Source organism: Oncorhynchus kisutch, linkage group LG25 (assembly GCF_002021735.2).
Source record: "Oncorhynchus kisutch isolate 150728-3 linkage group LG25, Okis_V2, whole genome shotgun sequence".
Lineage (NCBI taxonomy): Eukaryota > Metazoa > Chordata > Actinopteri > Salmoniformes > Salmonidae > Oncorhynchus > Oncorhynchus kisutch.
The window spans coordinates 2,039,848-2,062,377 of record NC_034198.2 but is presented as its reverse complement, the minus strand read 5'-3'; the positions used below and the strand labels follow the sequence as shown (position 1 = coordinate 2,062,377).

Here is a 22,530-nt window from a genome sequence, read left to right as displayed (position 1 = left end):
ATAATACCCCATCATGACAAAGCAAAAACAGGTTTTAATTTTTGGGTAATTTATTTAAAAAAACAAAAAAAAACTTATTTACATTAAAATTCAGACCTTTTACTAGACTAGAAATTGAGCTCAGGCACATGCTGTTTCCATTGATCATCCTTGTTTGTTTCTACAACTTGATTGGAGTCCACCTGTGGTAAATTCAATTGATTGGACATGATCTGGAAAGGCACACACCTGTCCATATAAAAAGGTGCCACAGTTGACAGAGCAAAAACCAAGCCATGAGGTCGAAGGAATTGTCCGTAGAGCTCAGAGACAGGATTGTGTCGAGCTCAGCACAGATCTGGGGAAGGGTACCAAAACATTTCTGCATCATTGAAGGTCCCCAAGAACACAGTGGCCTCCATCAATCTTAAACGGAAGAAGTTTGGAACCACCAAGACTCTTCCTAGAGCTGGCCGCCCAGCCAAACTGAGCAATCAGGGGAAAAGGGCCTTGGTCAGGGAGGTGACCAAGAACCCGATGGTCACAGAGAGTTCTAGAGTTTCTCTGTGGAGATGGTTTTCCTTCTGGAAGGTTTTCCCATCTCTGATGCACCAAATCAGGCCTTTATGGTACAGTGGCCAGACGGAAGCCACTCCTCAGTAAAAGGCACATGACAGCCTGCTTGGCATTTGCCAAAAGGCACCTAAAGACTCTCAGACCACAAGGAACAAGAGACTCTGGTCTGATGAAACCAATATTCAACTCCTTGCCCTGAATGCCAAGCGTCAAGTCTGAAGGAAACCTGGCACAATTCCTACGGTGAAGCATTGTGGTGGCAGCATCATGCTGTGGGGATGTTTTTCAGCGACAAGTACCTGGGAGACCAGTCAGGATCATGGCTAAGATGACTAGAGCACAGAGATCCTTGATGAAAACCTACTCCAGAGTACTCAGGACCGCAGACTGGGACGAAGGTTCACCTTCCAACAGGACAATGACCCTAAGCACATGGCCAAGACAACACAGGAGTGGCTTCAGGACAAGTCGCTGAATGTCCTTGAGTGGCCCAGCCAGAGCCCGGACTTGAACCAGATCGAACATCCCTGGAGAGACCTGAAAAAAAAGCTGTGCAGCAACGCTCCCCATCCAACCTGACAGAGCTTGAGAGGATCTGCAGAGAAGAATGGGTGTAACTGTCCAAATACGTGTGTGCCAAGCTTGTAGCGTCATACCCAAGAAGACTCAAGAATGTAATCAGTGCCAAAGGTGCTTCAACAAAGTACTGAGTAAAGGGTTTGAATTAGGGATGCACGATATACCGGTGAACATACCAGAAATTGGCCAATATTAGCTAAAAATGCCAACATCAGTATCGGCCCAATGTCTAGTTTAATGCAGATGTTAAAAACCGATGTCAAAGCTACCGTGCATACCTATATAACGTAATAACGCCACATAAAATGTTGAGCTTCACGTGCAACACAGCATTCCTAACCTAGCCCACAAGATCTGCTGTGTGGATCGAGCAGTCAGCAAGTCAAGCAGTCATTTGAAAGAGTAAGAACATTTTGGCGAGTCAACTCAAAGGCGAAATCCAATTAAGCCAAGATAATGGAATTCAGTTCTCTGTCGTGGGTGATGTTGACTTTCGCCGACTGGTCGAGCACCTGTACACACTACCAAGCACGCCAGTAGAAAAAGCAGCCAGTTAGCTTCATCTGGCTAGTGAGGCTCACCCGGACCAGGTTGTGAAGCTAGCCACAATAAGGCACAATAGTGGAATTTGCAGTTTTGCTGTGAAAATAAAAGTACATCATTGACAGTGATGCAAATGAACACAAATTGTAGAATTATGTCATGCTTTTATTTTGAAGGCTAACCGCAAAGTCCATTATTGTGACTAATCCTTATTGTGGCTAACTTCACATAGCCTGGGTCAGACCACCATTAATCAAATAAGAACTGTCTTATTAATTAGGGTTATTTTAGATGATACCTAGCTAACTATAGCTACTGAAACAGATTGTTTGCATCCATGAGCTAGCTGGCTTTTTTTTATTTTTATGACCAGCACTGTAGGTGCGTGAGACAACTTTACCAGCATCATAGCATAGGTATCATTGTGACAAATGAAATACGAGTGAAACTGTAATCAATGTGTAATAACTACGTAAAAAAATATTAGCGCTTTAAATTCTTGTGTGACGTGCAGTCATATTCAGGCCCTGATTGGTCAACAAGCTTATTTGGCACGTCAACGTGTAATTTGACGTGTGGCTTTTTTGACACGAGAAGACCCAACATGGCGTTCCAAAAAAAATCTGGTTGAGAATGAAACGACTGAACAAATGAACAATGACACAGCACTGCAAGTAAGTGAAAGAAATAGGTTTTGATTATGTTTCACTGGTAATGGGGGCACACGTAAATGCCAACGAAATAACTTTTTGGTCAGTGTGTATTTGACTAGGCAAGTCAGTTAAGAAAAAAATTATTATTTACAATGACGGCCCGGACGACGCTGGGCTAATTATGCGCCGCCCTATGGGACTCCCAATCACGGCCGGATGTGATACAGCCTGGATTTGAACCAGGGACTGTAGTGACGCCTCTTGCAGTGCCTTAGAACGCTGCGTCCATGTGTAGGTGTTAACTATTTAACTGTACTAGAATGGTTAAAAGGCCACTAAATTTGTAAATGTCTGTATCGTTTTTTTAGGCAAGGAAAATATTGGATATCGGCCCAAAAATTTCAGATCAGTGCATCACTAGTCCGAACAATTATGTAAATATGATATTTCAGTTTATTTTTCATAACTTTGCACAATTTTCTAAAAACAGGTTTTTCGTTTTTCATTATGGGGTAGTGTGTAGATTGATGATGAAAAAAACAATTTAATCCATTTTAGAATAAAATAACAAAATGTGGAAAAATCAAGGGGTCTGAATATTTTCCAAATGCACTGTATAATAATGTATTTTCTGCTGCAATAACTTTCATTAAAAAGTTGATTCCCCTTTTGTAATACCTGTATCGACAACAAGATCATATCGGCCCGGTATTTCCCTTACCTTCCAATCTGGGCGCACCAAGTATCTCCAACTCTGGCTCCTCCTCTTCCGTATCATTCACTTCACTCTCCTTATCACCCCCTCCATGGACCTTCCTCTCTTCCTCATTCTCCTCCATCTCCTGGTCCTCTCGCTGTAGTACTGCCGGCTCGGCCGCCTGGGGCTGGGAGTGAGGGTTGAGTGAGGGAGGCTGGGGGCTAAGGGCTGGGGGCTGCAGGGTGGTCGGTGTGAGCGGGGCCTGGCTGGGTTGGTCTTGGGACTGGGGTGGGGGAGAAGGTGGGGGCTGCTGAAGCGAGGCCAGCTGCGGCGTGTCGTAGAGAGCCGAGATGGCCGAGGAGATGCTTTTCTGCAGGTCCTGGTTCTTGCCCACCGAATCCTCCTCATCTGAGGAGAACGAGGGCAGCGTCTCCAAGTTCCTCTTCAGCTCGTCGTCCAGGGTGCGCTTGCAGGGACTGGGGCAGCCCCCTAGGCCGCTGTTGCTCTTGCCCTCACCGAACTGAGGCAGTGTTGGAGGGGGTGGCGGGGACAGGGGACAGAGCCCGTCAGATTTGAGAGGGGAGACGTCACTGTTTCCTGATTGCATTTCCAAGCCCGGAGGTCTCTTTCCCGACTTGAGGAAGTCCATGAAGGAGGCCATGCAGCCTGATTTCTCATTCCCCTGAGAGAGACAGAGAGGGAGAGGTTACGGGGGGAATAGAGAGTGAGAGAAAATAGACAGTTCATGAGAGAGGGAAATATTGGTTTCCCTCTTCATTTGACGAGCTATGGCTAACATTTTGTCACATACAACACGCAGGATTAACCATAATTGCTGACTGATTGAGTGGCCAAACAGAGAGTAATCGTCCCTTACCCTTCCATCCATGCCCTCGCCATCCACTCCGTCACTCTGTACCTGGCTCTTCTGCTTGCTCTTGTCCTGGGTCCTGTGGGAGTCTACCCCTTCGCACAGGGGTCCAGGACTTAGGCCAAGGGAGGGAGCAGAGCCCACTGAGCCGTCTGATAGAGCGGGGTCCGTGCCGGACAGAGAGTCGGTCCTCAGCAGGGCTTCGGAAGAGGACATGGAGCCAATGGGCAGTTTGATCTAAGACAGGAAAAACGGCGGAAATGTTTGATTAAAATGCCAATAGAGTAAAGTACAATACAGAAAACGTGGCTATTCCCACCACCTAAAGGAACATTACACTCAAATTAAAAGTTGTCAGATGTATTTGGAACTCAAAAGGAGTCTGATGTCCTGATGCAATCGCATCCCATGTCATCGGTTATGTTGATCCATACTTACAAGATGTGGTGTAATCTTGACAGACTACTTTAAAGATCTGAAACCATTTGACAAACTTTGATTTAAAAGTGTAATGTCCCTTTAAGTATAAGCCTGCAATGACATGGGACAGAAGGTAGCCTAGCAGTTAGAGCGTTGGACTAGTAACCGAAAGGTTGTAAGTTTGAATCCCCGGGCTGACAAGGTAAAAATCTGTCCTTCTGCAACTGAACAAAGCAGTTAGCCCACTGTTCCTAGGCTGTCATTGAAAATAAGAATTTGTTCTTAACTGACTTGCCTAGTTAAATAAAGGTCAAATAAAAAAAATGACATCTACATTTCCCCCTGGGAATTAACAAAGTTCAGTTCCATTATCCACGCTCACCTTGAGATGCGGTATGGGCTCCTGATGCTGTGGGGGTGGAGCCTGGTGGTGAAGTTGATGCTGTTGCCGATTAAGGTGGTGTTGCTGCATCTGCTCCTTCCCAGTTATCTCCATAAACATGTCGTCTCTCCTCCCTCTCCCTCGGCCTCCGCCACCACCACGGCCCCTGCTCCGTTTAACCTCAATTCCTCCTCCATACCCACTTCCTGCTTCGGTTCCTCCTCCCATCTCACCTCCCATCATTCCACGGGGTGCGTGCTGCTCGGGCTGCGGGCGAATGCGGGGCCTACCCCTGGGCCTTGGAGGCCCTGCTCTCTTTGGCTTGGTGGGCTTACGGCCCCTCTTCTTGGGCCCGTCCTGCGGCAGGAGCTGGGGAGGGGGGCAGAGGGAGTGGTAGAAGTCGAGGTCGCCCATGAGGGGGCTGAGCGTGCCTCCTCCTCCGGCTCCCCCTCCTGTCTTACGGCAGCTGGAGACCAGGTCGGGGAGGTGGTCAGGGAGCCGGCGGCTGTTCAGACGGATGTCCGCAGGCTGGTTGTCCTTGTCCTCATCATCCTCAAACTCGTACTCCTGCGCGTAGCTCTTTTTGGGCAGTGTGTTGGGGTCTCGGCGCTCCTTGAGCAGGTGGAACGAGCTGGACTTGAGGAGCTTCTTGGGGCGCGACGAGCAGAAGATGGGCGAGGTGAGGCCTCCAGGGCCGGTGCCAGTTCCACCGGTGCACCCGCCTGGACTAGAGGACTGGATCAGGCCCAGCTGCGCCGTGTTAACAGTGGACGGCAGCTCATCCAGGTCCAGGGTGCGGTTGCCGGACTCGGGAAGCCTGTGGCAGTATTGCCCATAGCCCTGGTCGCCCAGCATTTCATACCCGGCTCCTCCGCTTCCCCCTCCTGAATTATCCTTCATGGGCTCCTCATGGCCCCCTCCTGGTCCCTCCTGGTTCATCTCCTCCTGCACTGGGCCAGCGCCTCCGGCACAACTCGACTTGGAGAAGTCGTCTGAGCAGAACATGTCCTCCATGCCGGGGAAGAAGGAGCGGTCCTCGTCCTGCAGGAGCGAGTCCGGGAAGCAGATAGAGGTGAGTGTGACAAAGCGGTTCTGACTCTGGCCACAGCTTTTCTCCCCAGGGCTGACCGTGTCGAATGGGTGCTGCTCGGTGCGCTGATGCTGGTCTATTTGGACCTGCTGGCCTGGGGTGAGCTGGGACGGGTGTGACTGGGACTCCTGTTGCTGGGAGTGGGTGGAGGGAAGGGGCTGGGGGTGAGTATGAGCCTGGGGGTGAGCGTGGCCATGGGAGTGGGGGGGGTGGTGCCCCGAGTGGCTTTGTTGGTGGTGGGAGTTGGGGTGTTGATGGTGTTGGGGGAGGTGATGCACGTGCAAGGGGGCGGATAAGCCCATGTCGGGCTCAGAGAGGAACGAGTGGAGCTCCGAGGCGGGGTGTTGAGGGTGGTGGGACGAGAGCCTCTGCTGCTCTTGCTGCTGCTGCCTGTGGCGCTCTCCGCTCCCTCCACCTCTTCCTCCTGCACCACCACCACCTCCTCCTCCTCTCCTCTCCTCCACTCCCCCTCCGTCCGCACTGGAGGTCTGGGAGAGCGAGCGGTCAAGCATGTCCAGGGAGGACACCACCGAGCTCTGCTGTCGCTGCTTGGACTGGCTCGGGTCTTGCCGAGGAGGTCCGTGGTTGTAGTGAGCCGCTGCCGCTGCGACCTCCAAAGCCTGGGACTGGAGTTGTAGCTGAAGCTGGGAGGCCTGCTGGGTCTGGGACTGGTGTTTGCCCGCGCCCATTCTCCCTCCGGCTCCATCCATCATTGCTTGTTGCTGGCCCACTGAATGCTGCTGCTGATGGGGCTCCATCTTGTTGCGAGTGGTGTGGGACAGCACAGACTGGAGCAGGTGGGGCGGCTGGTGGGACTGGTCCGTGGGGGAATCCATGAGGGAGGCCGAGGATTGAGAGTGCTGTTGCACCTCGGGGTTCTTGCGAGGGTACACCAGCTCGGAGCGCTCTTGTGGATTCTTCTGCAGCTCCATGTGAGCGTGGGACTGTAGGTGGGTGTGGGAGGCGGCGTGTTGCTGCTGCGCGTGGGAGGAGTGTTGGGGGCCCAGGGAGTGCTGGGAGTACGGGTCGCTCCGGCCGTAGTGCACCACCGACCCCAGGGAGTCGTGGTGGTGTAGATGGGGGTGGCTTTGCTCGGCACCTCCTCTTCCGCCACTCCTGCCACCGCCTTCACTGTCATTCCTCTGTTGTTGTTGATGTTTTTTGAGAGACATCTCCAGCTGGCTGTCTAGGCCCGTGACCGCGCCCCCAGATCCGGCACCGGCACTGGAGGTGGCACTGTGGGTGCGGATGACGCTCTGGAGGTGGTACCTCTCCTCAGAGCTCTTGCCAAGCTCGTAGGACGACAGCCCCTTGCCGCCGTCCGTGGTAGAGGGGACAGGCTGCAGAGGTGCCTGTTGTTGGGCCGTCTGTTGAGGTTGTTGCTGCTGGGAGTGGTGATGGGACGCCTGGGGTGTGGGACTGGCCTGGGCTTGGAGAAGGTGCTGGATCAAAAAGTCGTCATCATCGTCCACATCCTCTTGAGTCCTCTGGGAGCCCACACCTAGCATGCGGCTGGAGTCGGACTTGGTCTTGTTGGCGGTGGGGTGGTAGGACTGGGACTGGGGACCTCTGGTGTCGGGGTAGCCCTGAGGGGAGGAGATGAAGGTGGGAGAGAGGACAGAGGAGATGTATTTGTGGGAGGCCGTTCCTCCCGGGGACTGGGTGGGGCAGGCAGGGGTGGGGGAGTGCAACCCTGGACGGATGATCCCAGAGTTAGCCGACGGAGAGGGGATAGACTCAGGGATATGGTAAGGCCCTACTCTGGCGCCACCTACTCTCTCATTGGCCATACTACTCCCAGCTCCTCCAGAACCGGAGTTCCCGCTTCCTGCGGTGCTGCTACCACCGCCTCCTGAGGTTCCGCCCACCGACGACCCGCTCGACTGTAAAAGAGCTGGGGAGTGGCCTGGGCCGTAACCCAGCGATGGACATCCCACTCCGCCCAGAGAGGAGGGGACGGACCCATAGGCAGAGTCAGCCCCGTAGACCACATCAGCCGAGTACGACTGGCTTCGCCCTCCCAGGCTTCCGTAGCCTTTTCTTCCTCCGGCTGAGCTCAGGTCCTGGGCCTGAGGGGAGCTGAAACCACCATAGGACTGGGGTAGGTGGGAGGGAGGGGGCTGGCTGGGAGAGTATGACTGGTTCTGCTGTTGTGGTGGGGTTTGGCCTGTGAGAGCGGTGGCGGGGGGTTTCACTGGGGGCACGGGTGAGCCGTAGCCTGAGAGGCTGTGTTTGGGTAAGGGCTGCTGGACAGATGTGGAAGAGGTAGGAGGGGGTTGCTGCTGGGGAGCTGGAGCACTCTGAGGGGGAGGCTGCTGTCTAGACGGGGCCGAGCTGGAGGGGGGGAGTGAGTTGGAGGGGTGGGCTCCCGAGGCAGAGGAGGAAGAGGAGGTCGTTGAAGAGCTGGAGGACGCAGAAGGGGGCGTGTGAGGGGTACGGGAGGAGGACGCCGAGCTGGTCGAGGAGTAGCCGTTGCTGGAGTTGCTCTTGGCGCCCTTTCCCGCTGCTGAAGAAGAGGTGGAGATCGAGTAGGGGGGCTGGATGATGGGCCGGTACACCTGTTCCGTCCGGGAAGAGGCCTTGTGGTCCGAGGGGCTCTGGTCGCCCAGGGGGCTGCAAGAGAGTCCGGCCTGCCTGTGGTGGGCGATCTGCTGGTACCCAGCCCCGCCGCAGCTGAGGTAATGCTGCAGGGAGTGGGCCGCTGAGGAGGAGAGCTGGGACTGGGAAGGCGTGGGCCGCTGGTAGTGCTTGATCACGCTGTCCTGCCGGGGCACAGCCCTCTCCTGGATCGAGTTAGACTGGGCCTGAGCCTGGGCTGAGGAGAACACTGAGGCATTGTACAACTGGGAGGACTGGTCCTGCAGCTGAGAGGACAGCAGGTTGAACTGGTGGGTCTGTAAGTGCCGCGCTGATGAGGCCTGGACCGACGAGGCGCCTGTGGGGTCCTGGCCGCCCCGGTAGGCTGTGGCGGCGCCCTGGGAGGGCAGGAGGCGGTCAAAGCCCAGGCTGGACTGAGAGGGACCCTTGATATGCAACAGAGGGTCGTGGGGGGAGAGGAGTCCGTTGGAGGTTGAGTTGAACGTGGGCGTGTCCTGGAGGGTGGGGAAGGAGCGGCTGGAGAAGGAGGCCGGGTGCTGATAGGCGGACAGGGCCGAGGAAGAGGTGAAGGAGCCCGAGCCGGGGAGGGGCCCAGAGATGAAGAGCTCAGCAGGGGCAGGGGTGTGTATCGCTGTCAGGGCCAGATAGAGACAAGACGACTATTATTCAAAGCCCATCAACAGAAAAAAACTGACAAGTATGACTAAATAATTGTACCCCCAAACACTCCCTCAACAAGTAAAAAGCTAAAATAATCCAATATGCACATGAAACCAACATAATCTCACCAATAATGCAGACATTGAAAGAGGAATGACAATTTGATAGAGCCTGTGAGGCGTTGGAAATGTGAAAGACTTTCGCCACCCCGTTTTGAATGTCAACACAGGGCTGGTCACATGCTCACCCGTCTGCCAGGACGGCGTGCGGAACTGGGAGAGGAGGGAGGAGGCGGAGGGAGGAGCCTGGGGACCTCGCTGGGACTCCAGAGCGGAGATCAGATTCATGACCGAAGCATCTGGACCAGAAGGGCTGGCATGGTGCAGGCCTGTTTCAAACAGTCCAGAGAGACCTGATGGGACAACAAATACAACCATGAGTAAACCGTGACCACCATTTCCCTTTTCACAGATTATGCAAACTCAACAGGGCATTTAGAGAGATTTCTATATCTATGTGATTAAATGGCATAACTGGGATGAATAGGTCAAGAAGTGTCCATTACAACATAATACAATGATGTAGTCCAAACAGATGTTATAAATCTGATATGTTACCAGGTAAACTACAGGTTTTTCCTGCACACACACAAAAGGGGTTTCCATAGAAACTGCATTTTTCAGTGGCTGCAACCTTAGTGCCAGCAGCATGGCCAGTCATAACACCTGTACTGTGGCGACACAATTAAATGTGTGTGACATTTCCCTCACCCAAACTCCGTCCTGCTCCCCAAGCCCCGCCTTGGCCAGAGCTGCCTGGGTGGTGATTGGTCGAATAGCCCTGCAGAGGATGGGGAGTGCCGTAGGTTTGTCGATGGAGAAGTTCCGACTCGGGGTGTGATGATCTGGAACTTCCATAGACGAGACTAGGGAGGAGAAGAGGTAATTTATTCAACTGTTCAAGTCCAATTGCCCTCATTTTCCTAAACCTTCGTTCAAAAGGTGACCCCTGGGAGACCCCGTTAAATTTAAACAGATGCAAACCCTATGTAAATAGGCCTACATTGTGAATCCACTGAGAACACCGTTTAGCTTGAAGGTCATGACTACAGCACACTGAAAACTGAGATCTTAAAGTTATTCAGATGCATTAGTCAACTTCCATCCTAATAAAATGATTACTGTAGCTCAATGAATACTAAAATATGATTGCCATCTTAATGCCTGTTGTAGACTTCCTTTACTATTCCTGTCCATGACATTTTACCAACACATGACTTTATGCATGGACCTACAATATGGAAGCCCATTAACACCACCCAAAAAATGACTTGATACCATCTCAAAAATGTTATACCATGTCAATTTTGAGGTAACTCATAGGCCTACATACAGGATATGTTTCTTCATTAGTAGCATTGTGTGGTGTATTCCAACTATCCACATTGCAGAGATCAGCACAGCAATCAAACACAAGCTGACAGAGCTTGCTTTATGCAGGGTTGCATCGTATAGGTCTACAGTGCATTCAGAAAGTATTCAGACCCCTTCCCTTTTTCCACATTGTTCCGTTAGACTTATTCTAAAAAATAATTACATGATTTTTCCTCATCAATCTACACACACCTTCATGACAAAGAAAAAAAAACTGGTTTAGAAATGTAGGCAGAAATACCATTTTCCCATAAGTATTCAGACCCTTTGCCATGAGACTCGAAATTGAGCTCAGGTACATCCTGTTTCCATGGATCATCCTTAATGTTTCTACAACATGCTAAAAATAAAACAAACTATTTCACCTTTATTTAACTAGGCCAGTAAGTTACAATCAAATTCTTATTTACAATGACGACCTACCGTGGAACTGTGGGTTAACTGCTTGTTCAGGGGCAGAACAACATATTTTTACTTTGTCAGCTCGGGGATTCAATCCAGCAACCTTTTGATTTCTGGTCCAATGCTCCAACCACTAGGCTACCTTGGATTCCACCTGTGGTAAATTCAATTGATTGGACATGATTTGGAAAGGCAAACAACTTTCTATAGAAAAAGGTCCCAAATTTGACAGTGCATGTCAGAGCAAAAACCAAGGCATGAGGTTGAAGGAATTGTCCGTAGAGCTCCGGGACAGGATTGTGTCGAGGCACAGATCTGGGGAAGGGTACAAAAAAAAATGTCTGCAGCATTGAAGGTCCCCAAGAACACAGTGGCCTCCATCATTCTTAAATGGAAGGAGTTCTATTCGCCAACGTGCAATCACTGGATAACAAACTCGCTGATCTACAGTCGAGACTATCCTTCCAACGGGACATTAAAAACTGTAATATTTTATGCTTCACAGTCCTCGTCGCAGAACGACACGGATAGATGGCTGTTTTTTCTGTGTATCGCCAGGACAGAGTAGCTACGTCTGGTAAGATGCATTTGTCAATAATTGCTGATGCGCAATGACTCATTTTTACTCAAAATCTCACGATACATGGCCCCATTCATTCTTTCCTTTACACGGATCAGTCGTCCTGGTCCCTTTGCAGAAAAACAGCCCAAAAGCATGATGTTTCCACCCCCATGCTTCACAGTAGGTATGGCGTTCTTTGGATGCAACTCAGCATTCTTTGTCCTCCAAACACGACGAGTTGAGTTTTTACCAAAAAGTTATATTTTGGTTTCATCTGACATTCTCCCAAATCTGTCTGGGCCTAATATAGTGTATAAGAGGTCAGGCTGGGCCTAATATAGTGTATAAGAGGTCATACAATATGTTTTGTAGTGATTCATATGTTGATGATGGGAAGAATAGTTGCTGGTCTGTGGTGTGTAATGAGGAGCAACCAGACGCTGCACTTGACACATTTATGAAACTACTTATTCCAGTTACTAATAAACATGCACCCATTAAGAAAAGGACTGTAAAAACTGTTAAATCCCCTTGGATTAATGAGGAATTTAAAAACTGTTGAGAGGGATGAGGCAAAAGGTATGGCAATTAAGTCTGGCAAATGTACTGCAAATTAAGAAATCATGTGACTAAACTAAATAAAAAGAAAAATAAACTACACTGTGAAACAGAGATAAATTATGTAAAGAATGATAGTAAAAAGCTTTGGGGCAACTTAAATTACATTTTGGGGAAAAAAGCCAACTCTGCACCTTCATTTATTGAATCAGATGGCTCATTCATCACAAAGCCCACTGATTCTGCAAACTACTTTAATGACTTTTTCATTCGCAAGATAAACAAACTTAGGGATGACATGCCAGCAACAAACGCTGACACTACACATCCAAGTATATCAGACCAAATTATGAAAGACAAGAATTGTACTTGTGAATTCCGTAAAGTCAGTGTGGAAGAGGTGAACAAATGATTGTTGTCTATCAACAATGACAAGCCACCGGGGTCTGACAACTTAGATGGAACATTACTGAGGATAATAGCAGACAATATTGCCACTCCTATTTGCCATATCTTCAATTTAAGCCTACTAGAAAGTGTGTGCCCTCAGGCCTGGAGGGAAGCTAAAGTCATTCCGCAACCCAAGAATAGTAAAGCCCCCTTCACAGGCTCAAATAGCCAACCTATCAGCCTATTACCAACCCTTAGTAAACTTCTAAAACTTCTAATTGTGTTTGACCAGGTTCAATGCTATTTCACAGTAAACAAATTGACAACAGAATTTCAGCATGCTTATAGGGAAGGACACTCACCAAGCACAGCACTTACACAAACGACATGATTGGCTGAGAGAAATTGATGATAAAATTATTGTAGGGGCTGTCTTATTAGATTTCAGTGTAGCTGTTGACATTATGGATCATAGTCTGCTGCTAGAAAAATGTATGTGTTATGCCTTTACACCCCATGCTATAATGTGGATAGAGTTACTTGTCTAACAGAACACAGAGGGAGTTCTTCAATGGAAGCCTATCAAATATAATCCAGTCAGAATCAGGAACTCCCCAGGGTAGCTGTCGAGGCCCCTTGCTTCTTTCAATTTTAACTAACGACATACCACTGACTTTGAGTAAAGCTAGAGTTTCTATGTATGCGGATGACTCTATACATGTCATCTACTACAGCAACAAATGACTGCAACACTCAACAAAGAGCTGCAGTAAGTTTCAGAGTGGGTGGCAAGGAATAAGTTAGCCCTCATTATTTCTAAACCTAAAATAATTGTATTTGGAACAAAACACTCACTAAACCCTAAACCTCAACTAAATCTTGTAATAAGTAATGTGGAAATTGAGCTGAAATTGAGAAGTTGAGATGACTAAACTGCTTGGAGTAACACTAGATTGTAAACTGTCATGGTCAAAACATATCAATGCAGTAGTAGCTAAGTTGGGGAGAAGTCCGTCTATAAAAATAAAAAAAACGATGCTCTGCCTTCTTAACACCATCAACAAGGCAGGTCCTACAGGCCCAAGTTTTGTCGCACCTTGACAACTGTTCAGTTGTGTGGTCAAGACTTAAGAAAATTGCAATTGGCTCAGAACAGGGCAGCACGGATGGCCCTTGGTTGTATACAGAGCGATAATATGAATAAAATGCATGACAATCTCTCCAGGCTGAAAGTGGGAGGAGAGATTGACTTCATCACTACTTTTATTTATGAGAGGTTTTGACATGTTGAATTCGTTCAATTCAATTCAGACACATGCATACCCCACAAGACATGCCAGAAGAGGTTTCTTCACAGTCCCCAAGTCCAGAAGAATATGGGAGGCACGCAGTACTACATAGAGCCATGACTACATGGAACTCTATTCCACATCAAGTAACTAACGCAAGCTGTAAAATTTTATTTAAAAATAGATTAAAAAATACCTCACGGAACAGCGGGGACTGCAACAAACATTGGCACACACACATGGATTTCGTCATGTAGATATGTGTTAGTGGTGGAGTAGGGGCCTGAGGGCACACAGTGTTGTGAAATCTGTGAATGTATTGTAATGTTTTAAAATGGTATAAAATGCCTTAATTTTGCTGGACTCCAGGAAGAGTAGCTAATAGGGATCCATAATAATCCATTGGATTCATTGACTCCCGCAAAGGCGGAGGTGTTGCTAACATTTACGATAGCAAATTTCAATTTACAAAAAAAAAAAAGCCGTTTTCATCTTTTGAGCTTCTTGTCATGAAATCTATACAGCCTACTCAATCACTTTTTATAGCTACTGTTTACAGGCCTCCTGGGCCATATACAGCGTTCCTCATTGAGTTCCCTGAATTCCTATCGGACCTTGTAGTCATAGCAGATAATGTTCTAATTTTTGGTGACTTTAATATTCACGTGGAAAAGTCCACAGACCCACTCCAAAAGGCTTTCGGAGCAGTCATCGACTCAGTGGATATTGTCCAACATGTCTCTGGACATACTCACTGTCACAGTCATACTCTGGACCAAGTTTTGTCCCATGGAATAAATGTTGTGGATCTTAATGTTTTTCCTCATAATCCTGGACTATCGGACCACCATTTTATTACGTTTGCAATTGCAACAAATAATCTGCTCAGACCCCAACCAAGGAGCATCAAAAGTCGTGCTATAAATTCACAGACAACTCAAAGGTTCCTTGATGCCCTTCCAGACTCCCTCTGCCTACCCAAGGACGTCAGAGGACAAAAAAACAGTTAACCACCTAACTGAGGAACTCAATTTAACCTTTAACCACAATACCCTAGATGCAGTTGCAACCCTAAAAACATTTCTCATGAGAAACTAGCTCCCTGGTATACAGAAAATACCCGAGCTCTGAAGCAAGCTTCCAGAAAATTGGAACGGAAATGGTGCCACACCAAACTGGAAGTCTTCCGACTAGCTTGGAAAGACAGTACCGTGCAGTATCGAAGATCATCCTATTTCAAGGTTTTACTGCTAACCTACAAAGCATTACATGGGCTTGCTCCTTCCTATCTCCCTGATTTGGTCCTGCCGTACATACCTACACGTCCGCTACGGTCACAAGACGCAGGCCTCCTAATTGTCCCTAGAATTTCTAAGCAAACAGCTGGAGGCAGGGCTTTCTCCTAGAGCTCCATTTTTATGGAATGGTCTGCCTACCCAAAAGAGACGCAAACTCGGTCTCAACCTTTAAATCTTTACTGAAGACTCATCTCTTCAGTGGGTCATATGATTGAGTGTAGTCTGGCCCAGGAGTGTGAAGGTGAACGGAAAGGCTCTGGAGCAACGAACCGCCCTTGCTGTCTCTGCCTGGCCGGTTCCCCTCTTTCCACTGGGATTCTCTGCCTCGAACCCTATTACAGGGGCTGAGTCACTGGCTTACTGGTGCTCTTTCATGCCATCCCTAGGAGGGGTGCGTCACTTGAGTGGGTTGAGTCACCGATGTGATCTTCCTGTCTGGGTTGTCCCTCCCCCCTCCCCTTGGGTTGTGCCGTGGCGGAGATATTTGTGGGCTATACTCGGCCTTGTCTCAGGATGGTAAGTTGGTGGTTGAAGATATCCCTCTAGCGGTGTGGGGGCTGTGCTTTGGCAAAGTGAGTGGGGTTATATCCTTCCTGTTTGGCCCTGTCCGGGGGTATCATCGGATGGGACCAGTGTCTCCTGACCCCTCCTGTCTCAGCCTCCAGCATTTATGCTGCAGTAGTTTGTGTGTCGGGGAGCTAGAGTCAGTTTGTTATACCTGGAGTACTTATCCTGTCTTATCCGGTGTCCTGTGTGAATTTAAGTATGCTCTCTCTAATTCTCTCGGAGGACCTGAGCCCTAGGACCATGCCTCAGGACTACCTGGCATGATGACTCCTTGCAGTCCCCAGTCCACCTGGCCGTGCTGCTGCTCCAGTTTCAAATGTTCTGCCTGCGGCTATTGAATCCTGACCTGTTCACTGGACGTGCTACCTGTCCCAGACCTGCTGTTTTCAACTCTCTAGAGACAGCAGGAGTGGTAGAGATACTCTCAATGATCGGCTATGAAAAGTCAACTGACATTTACTCCTGAGGTGCTGACTTGCTGCACCCTCGACAACTACTGTGATTATTATTATTTGACCATGCTGGTCATTTATGAACATTTGAACATCTTGGCCATGTTCAGTTATAATCTCCACCCGGCACAGCCAGAAGAGGACTGGCCACCCCTCATAAGCTAGAGAGGAACCAGGCTTCGGCCTTTCTATGGAGTTTTTCCTAGCCATCGTGCTTCTACACCTGCATTGCTTGCTGTTTGGGGTTTTAGCCTGGGTTTCTGTACAGCACATTGAGATATCAGCTGATGTACGAAGGGCTATATGAATACATTTGATTTGACTCACTGATGAATAAAGATGATGAGCGATCGGCAAAGGCAACCTTCGGGCATCACGGCTCAGTAAGAAATGATATACACACACACATAGTTGAAGTCGGAAATTTGCATCCACCTTAGCCAAATACATTTAAACTCAGTTTTTCACAATTCCAGACATTTAATCCTAGTACAAATGCCTTGTTTTAGGTCAGTTAGGATCACCACTTCACTTTAAGAATGTGAAATGTCAGAATAATAGTAAAGAGTTATTTCAGCTTTTATTTCTTTCATCACATTCCCAGTGGGTCAGAAGTTAACATACACTCAATTAGTATTTGGTAGCATTGCCTTTCTGGAACTCCCCCTTCGATAGGCAGAGTCAACAAACAATACGTGGCGGGTTTTCGGTTCACCCTGACATTTCCATTCCTCTTCTGACAACAGAACGTGACCAAATGTTCACCAGGCACAGCAAGGGACGCCCGGACCGTTATGCTATTCCAAGCATGTGTAACCGAAGAGAGATACCACGAGTGGGCACAGAATACATAGCCTTCCTGCTGTGGGCGTCTATTTCAGCACCGTTTCGCGCTGCTCTGAGACAAGCCTGCAGAAACAAAAATGTTAAAATATTCCATTTTATGTATTGACTGAATTTAAGCAAGTAATGTCTGCTGAATAATCAAGTTAGATTTCTCCAGAAATATATCATTTGAAATAACAAACCGTCTTTATTTACAAATTAGTGAGAATGTCTCACCCCATATTCAAGAATTGCCTTTTTCCTCACTCACTCTAGGTTAAATTAAAACTAAATCTCCAAAATGTTGTTACATTTTAAAGAAAGCGATTATTAATTAATTTAGAATTATATAAAAAGCCCCTCCGATAATCAGATATTCTCACAGATCCTAATGAAAAATGCCCCTTAGATATTAGACTCCTCCAATCCTCTAAATGTAATTGTTGGCAGAGAGACAAATCATTGGAAAAAAAAAAAAAAATTGATATACTGTTAAAAATGGTGTAGGTCATTTATTTATAGAGCATATTGAAGTTAGAAGCAAAAGCCTACAACTATTTTACCACTGTTTCGCGTTGCTCTGAGACAAGCAAGACACAGGGATTCTTTTGCGAAATAGCCCAGTGCTGTACTGCCGGATATCACGTTGTACAGCGCCATATTTTCCGTTCCATCCTAACAGAACCCCGGAGGGTTTTAAGTGTTTCATGGATTAGAAACACCATAATATTAATCAAATGAATTAAGTACCAGTCTAAAGTCTGGACACACCTACTCATACCTGGATGTTTCTTTATCTGGACTATTTTCTACATTGTAGAATAATAGTGACGGCATCACAACTATGAAATAACACATATGGAATCAGTTAAGAACAAATTCCTATTTACAAGGACAGCCTACTCCTTCCTCCCCAACGGGAAACCCTGGTCTCCCGCGTGCCCAGCATTCTCTAGTACAGACATGGTCTGCTCTCCCTAATGTAAGGAATTAGGCACTTTCCCATGTTTACTACAGTACGTATTGTAGACTGCACAGTAGCCTAATAAACAATTAAACACATTTCGTTAACAAAATGTTACAATTGTAAAATAATCAGTTGGTCACCGGTTAAACTGATTCTACATTGAATTTAGTCTTTGAGATGCTCAAACAAATGTGTTTATCTGTAGTTGTTCTTTAACAAAAACACAACAGGCAAATGCATATGCGGTCCCAATGTCTAAATAGTGAAGGTAGGGATAGTTTAAACTGCTGTAGAATGGTTCTCACAGGTGAGATAATCAGCCCATGCTTGGTGAATAGCACTTGGTTGGCACCTTCGATACCGATAACGTGATAGGCAGACGTGATCAGCAGAGAAAGTACACAAGTTTTGATTGGTTTACAGTTTATTACTCAGCTGCGTTTGCCTGTCCAGCAAGCGAAAATAAAAGTATTTTGAAAAGAATCACAAGAATTGACATTGCCAAAAAACAGAAATGTGTTCAGGAATAAATATAAACAATATGTAAAAACCAGCTTCTCGAGACAGATTGATCATCTCAAAAACTTAAGCAGATAGCTAGCTGAAGGGTTGGGCGGTATCCAGATTTTCATAGTCATACCATCCTTCTCTCATCCCGGGATTTATGGTATTACCAGCGTAGTACACAAGAGGGTGCAAAAAAAAAAAAAAACTCTGACCCCCATTGTGTGTCTATTACAAGAATTCTAACAACATCTGCACAAGTAATAGCAAATATCAATGGAAGCTGCTAGCTAAATATGCTAATGAGTACAAACAAAAATAAACTAATTGCAAAGACAGGCAATCCAGCTCAAAGTTATACATATGTAGGTAGGAGCTACCGAATGTCATTGTTGGCGAGTTTGGATATTGACAAGCGAATGTGAATGAGAGACATTGTTGACAAGCTTGTCTGAAGGAAAAACTGTACTGGCGCTAAAGCAGCATGTGTCTGTGTGGAGTCGCTAGGGTAACGGGCCTGCCTGCTGGCCAAGAACAGATGAGAAAAATGCAAGGAAATCAAGCAGTGGCTGCTGTTCAGATGTCAAAGCACTTTGGATGAGTTGTCAAACACAGCAAGAAGCAAACACTATATGATGCCCCATCACCTTATTAATTCAGCCACTTGCTTAGATATCTGAGGGGTCGCGTCAACACAGAACTACATTTTTCCATGCAATAAATAATTATAAAATGCATTAGAAATATCATGATGCATTTTGTAAACGGAGATCGACAATTCTTCTTGTAATTTTTTGCTTCAGTTGTAATTCTCCACTCGGCTAAGAATTCACAAAAGGCCATAATATCAGCAGACAGCGCTCTGACTGATGTGTAGCTACTTTTCTTGGTGTGGCCAGCTGACTTTTCTCCAGTACATTTAAATATGAACTTTAAGCAAATCAGTATGAAATGTAGCTGGCTACATTCTTTTATAAACATTGGAAACATGATGTCCATGCATAATTTTTGCAAAAATATTTTTTTTAATTGTAAGCTAATTTACTGGTTGCCATCTGTTGCCATCTGATGGGAATGACATTTTCTGCCTAATGTGTTGCACTAATGTATTTTCTGTGAAGTAAAACTGAAGTGCACGTCCCCGATCATTATATTTAAGCAACAAAAAAAACTCTTGCTTTTCAATATAATACTCGACCACTGTCAATACACAGCTGGACTCCGGCTTTCTCTCGTTGCGTTATTACCAAATAAACACGTGACTGGCTCTGTGAAACTACGGTAAGCTTCATAGTGTAACGACCCTGGGTTTATAACTGCGGATATCGACTCTGCAGCTGAGCATGCTTTTGCGGCACAGTCGATAGCGTGCTGGACTTTGGGCTAGCAGGCAGGGTTCGAGGCCTGCTCCCTGCTGTTTCATTACATTGGTGTCAGAAGGGATCGGACCTTGCATCCACGACAGTGCGTGTGCTTGGCCGGTGAGCGCGTTCCTGTAAGACGTAGAGTCGCAAGCTAGCGCGAGGACGCGCTCTTTGAAAGGAGGGAGTAGTGTATGACCCTGGGTTTATAAGCGCGGATATCGACTCGGCCGCTTGAGCATGCTTTTGCAGCACGGTCGATAGCGCACTGGACTTCGGGTTAGTTCAAGACCTGCTCCCTGCCCGTTTCATTACAATACTGTAAAATAATGTGACATGAAGAACTCAATCTGCTTTATCTCCTAACATATTGCACAAGTTGGCAGCAGGTATTTACTTAAAAAGTAACTACAAATATTTAAATGCATTTTAAAACTTCAATTAAATAGTTAACGGTATTGACAGTATTGAAAAACCATGCCATGTCCATTTCTAAATAACCCAGTATATGGTATATAGGGTGTACCGCCCAAGCCTACTAAATAGCCATGATCCGACCATGTACCATGCTAGCTTTTGTCATTAGCTAGGTAGCCTACTAGCTAGTAAACCAAATCATATCATGGTAGATATGGTATGATGGCAATATGTTGAAAACACTGATAAGATCAATCAAAATAAAGACTTAGCTACCTAATGTATTTGATCTGCTATCAAGACTGGGTGAAATGCATTTTAACTTAACTATGCACAAAACCTAGAGTTGTGCTGTTATTTTAGGAGCCAATGTGTTGACTGTCAACCATTATCGTTCTTCACGGCACCAGAGCTGGCAACATTCGACGACTGCCACCTCGCGCTAAATCACTGCAAGCAAACAATTTACATTGTAACAACTTTGCTACATCACAGGCGGAAGCATCTCAGTTAATATGTGAAACTAACGTATCAAGCTATGTCACAGGAGGAAAAACTAGAAAGATACAAACTGGGCATTGTAATCGCAGTTTCTTGCAAATGCAATAGTCTCGTGTGCATTTACCTATGAATAAGATATGGGCTGTTTTCACAGTCAATGTGTCAAACTATTCTAAAAGGATATACTACTATAATTATTATAATGGTCCAGACATATACTCCAACCCACCCCCCTCTTTAATCTCGTTCCCTCCCCCTCGGTCTACCTAAAACCATGCTTTTAGTCTGTCAATCGCATTCTATACATTTTCAAGAGCCCTACAAGCTAGTCCACCACCCCCACACGGCTTGCTCCAATCCATTTATAATACTGGTAACAACGCGATGTTGCCTGTAGGCAGGTTACAGATCAATGTGAATGTACCAAATGAACAACCAATCGATTACATACACGCAAAGAGAATGCAATATATTAGCTAGTGTGCAAACATTTGCAGGACTGGATCAATTGCTTACCTTGCTTTCGCTGATCTCTCATAACTCCATCCGGCTCCTGCGCCCAAATCACCGAACCCTGTTCCCGGGTAATTTCTATCCATTTTTCATTTATGAGAAATGTGTTACAAGGACTAAAACTCTAAGTATTAGGAATTTTCACAGACTTGGGGTATCAGTCTTCCCCGTGATCGATTTTAGACTATTTTCCCCGTTTCATTAGAAAATCATCGGGATTGGAAAACAGTATATTGAAAGAGAAATGGAGGGGAGGAGAAAACTGGACAAAAAGGGGGGGTCAGGGGATGTACTCCAACCACCTCCAAAAATCAGTCTCTCCTTTCCTACACTTTCCTCTAAATATAATTTCCACAACTGCCAAATTGCAACGACGCTATACACGATCATGATAAATTATCGATAAATTGCAGAGAAACATTCATGCCGTATACCATTCCCTTTATTGCTAGAGCAAATGCATTGATCCGCGACTGAAAAGATTAACATCGATATCTCACGACTGTTCCAAATAGGATCAAACGATAAATGATCATAGAACAGTAATCGTGATTTATTTAACATGCAAAATGCCTTCCCATCATGAAATCGTTGTGGGCTAGCAGATGCTACTAGTTAATAGCTAGCTAGCCCTGTCGACGCATCAAAATAAAACTGGGTTGCTATCTATATAGGCTTCTACCATTCCTTCTCCTTTTTTTACATTACAAAATAATGATTACGACGATATCGCGACATCTGGAAACCATCATCTAAATTCCAAAAATCGATGAAGACGGAAAGTAGGCCTCGTTTTCTATATTTTTAGTCTTTTTCCTCGGAAGACGCCATTTTTGAAGGCGGCTGGCTCTCAATCCTTTCTCCCTCCCCTCACCCACCCACGTCGCTCAAACACAGGCGCACTGGGTCTGTTGTGTCCTCCATCCACCGGTTCTCACGGCTCGCCACTAGTTACCACAGTGGCAAAGTCAACACCCCCGCACATTTCCTCTTCTTCGAATCCTAACCTCAACCACACTGCTAACCTTATGCCAAACCTTCAATTCAGACCAAAAACCACGTTTTTGTTTTCAGGATTTTTTACGATAAATCCCATTTTGACTTAGTAGCTGTAGGAACTAGTGGAAACCGTTCTCGTGAGAAGGGGAGGGGCTATACCAGTAGGGGCTGGATCCTCTGATGTTACATCCAGTATGGCTTCCAGCTCAGAGTTACAACTTCCTGCAAAGCATCCGGATGAGTTTTACATACAGCACAGATTTACATGCAGCAGGATGAAACTGGGAACTGAGATATCTACTGCCGCCCTCATCCTCCACCCGTTCTGCCAGTCACGTTCTGTTAAAGGTCCCCAAAGCACACACATCTCTGGGTCGCTCCTCTTTTCAGTTCGCTGCAGCTAGCGACTGGAACGAGCAGCAACAAACACTCAAACTGGACAGT

The 22,530-nt window shown here is 46.7% G+C and overlaps 1 protein-coding gene across 2 annotated transcripts in view; it reads right to left on the bottom strand.

Moving 5' to 3' along the window:
• The window catches only part of LOC109881733 (proline-rich protein 12), a 58,218-nt gene extending 36,014 nt beyond the window's left edge, over window positions 1-22,204 (bottom strand). Inside the window, exons 1-6 of one of the 2 annotated variants that reach the window (XM_020473849.2) lie at window positions 21,091-22,204; window positions 9,819-9,973; window positions 9,296-9,460; window positions 4,701-9,019; window positions 3,947-4,135; window positions 3,052-3,709 (exon numbers count right to left, since the gene is read on the bottom strand). In XM_020473849.2, the coding sequence (XP_020329438.1) occupies window positions 3,052-3,709; window positions 3,947-4,135; window positions 4,701-9,019; window positions 9,296-9,460; window positions 9,819-9,973; window positions 21,091-21,173 (5,569 nt within the window). In that variant the 5' untranslated portion in view covers window positions 21,174-22,204. Of the gene's footprint in view, window positions 1-3,051; window positions 3,710-3,904; window positions 4,136-4,700; window positions 9,020-9,295; window positions 9,461-9,818; window positions 9,974-21,090 lie in introns of both variants that reach the window. The other variant, XM_020473848.2, reaches the window with a different exon arrangement.
• Window positions 22,205-22,530: the final 326 nt, after the last annotated feature.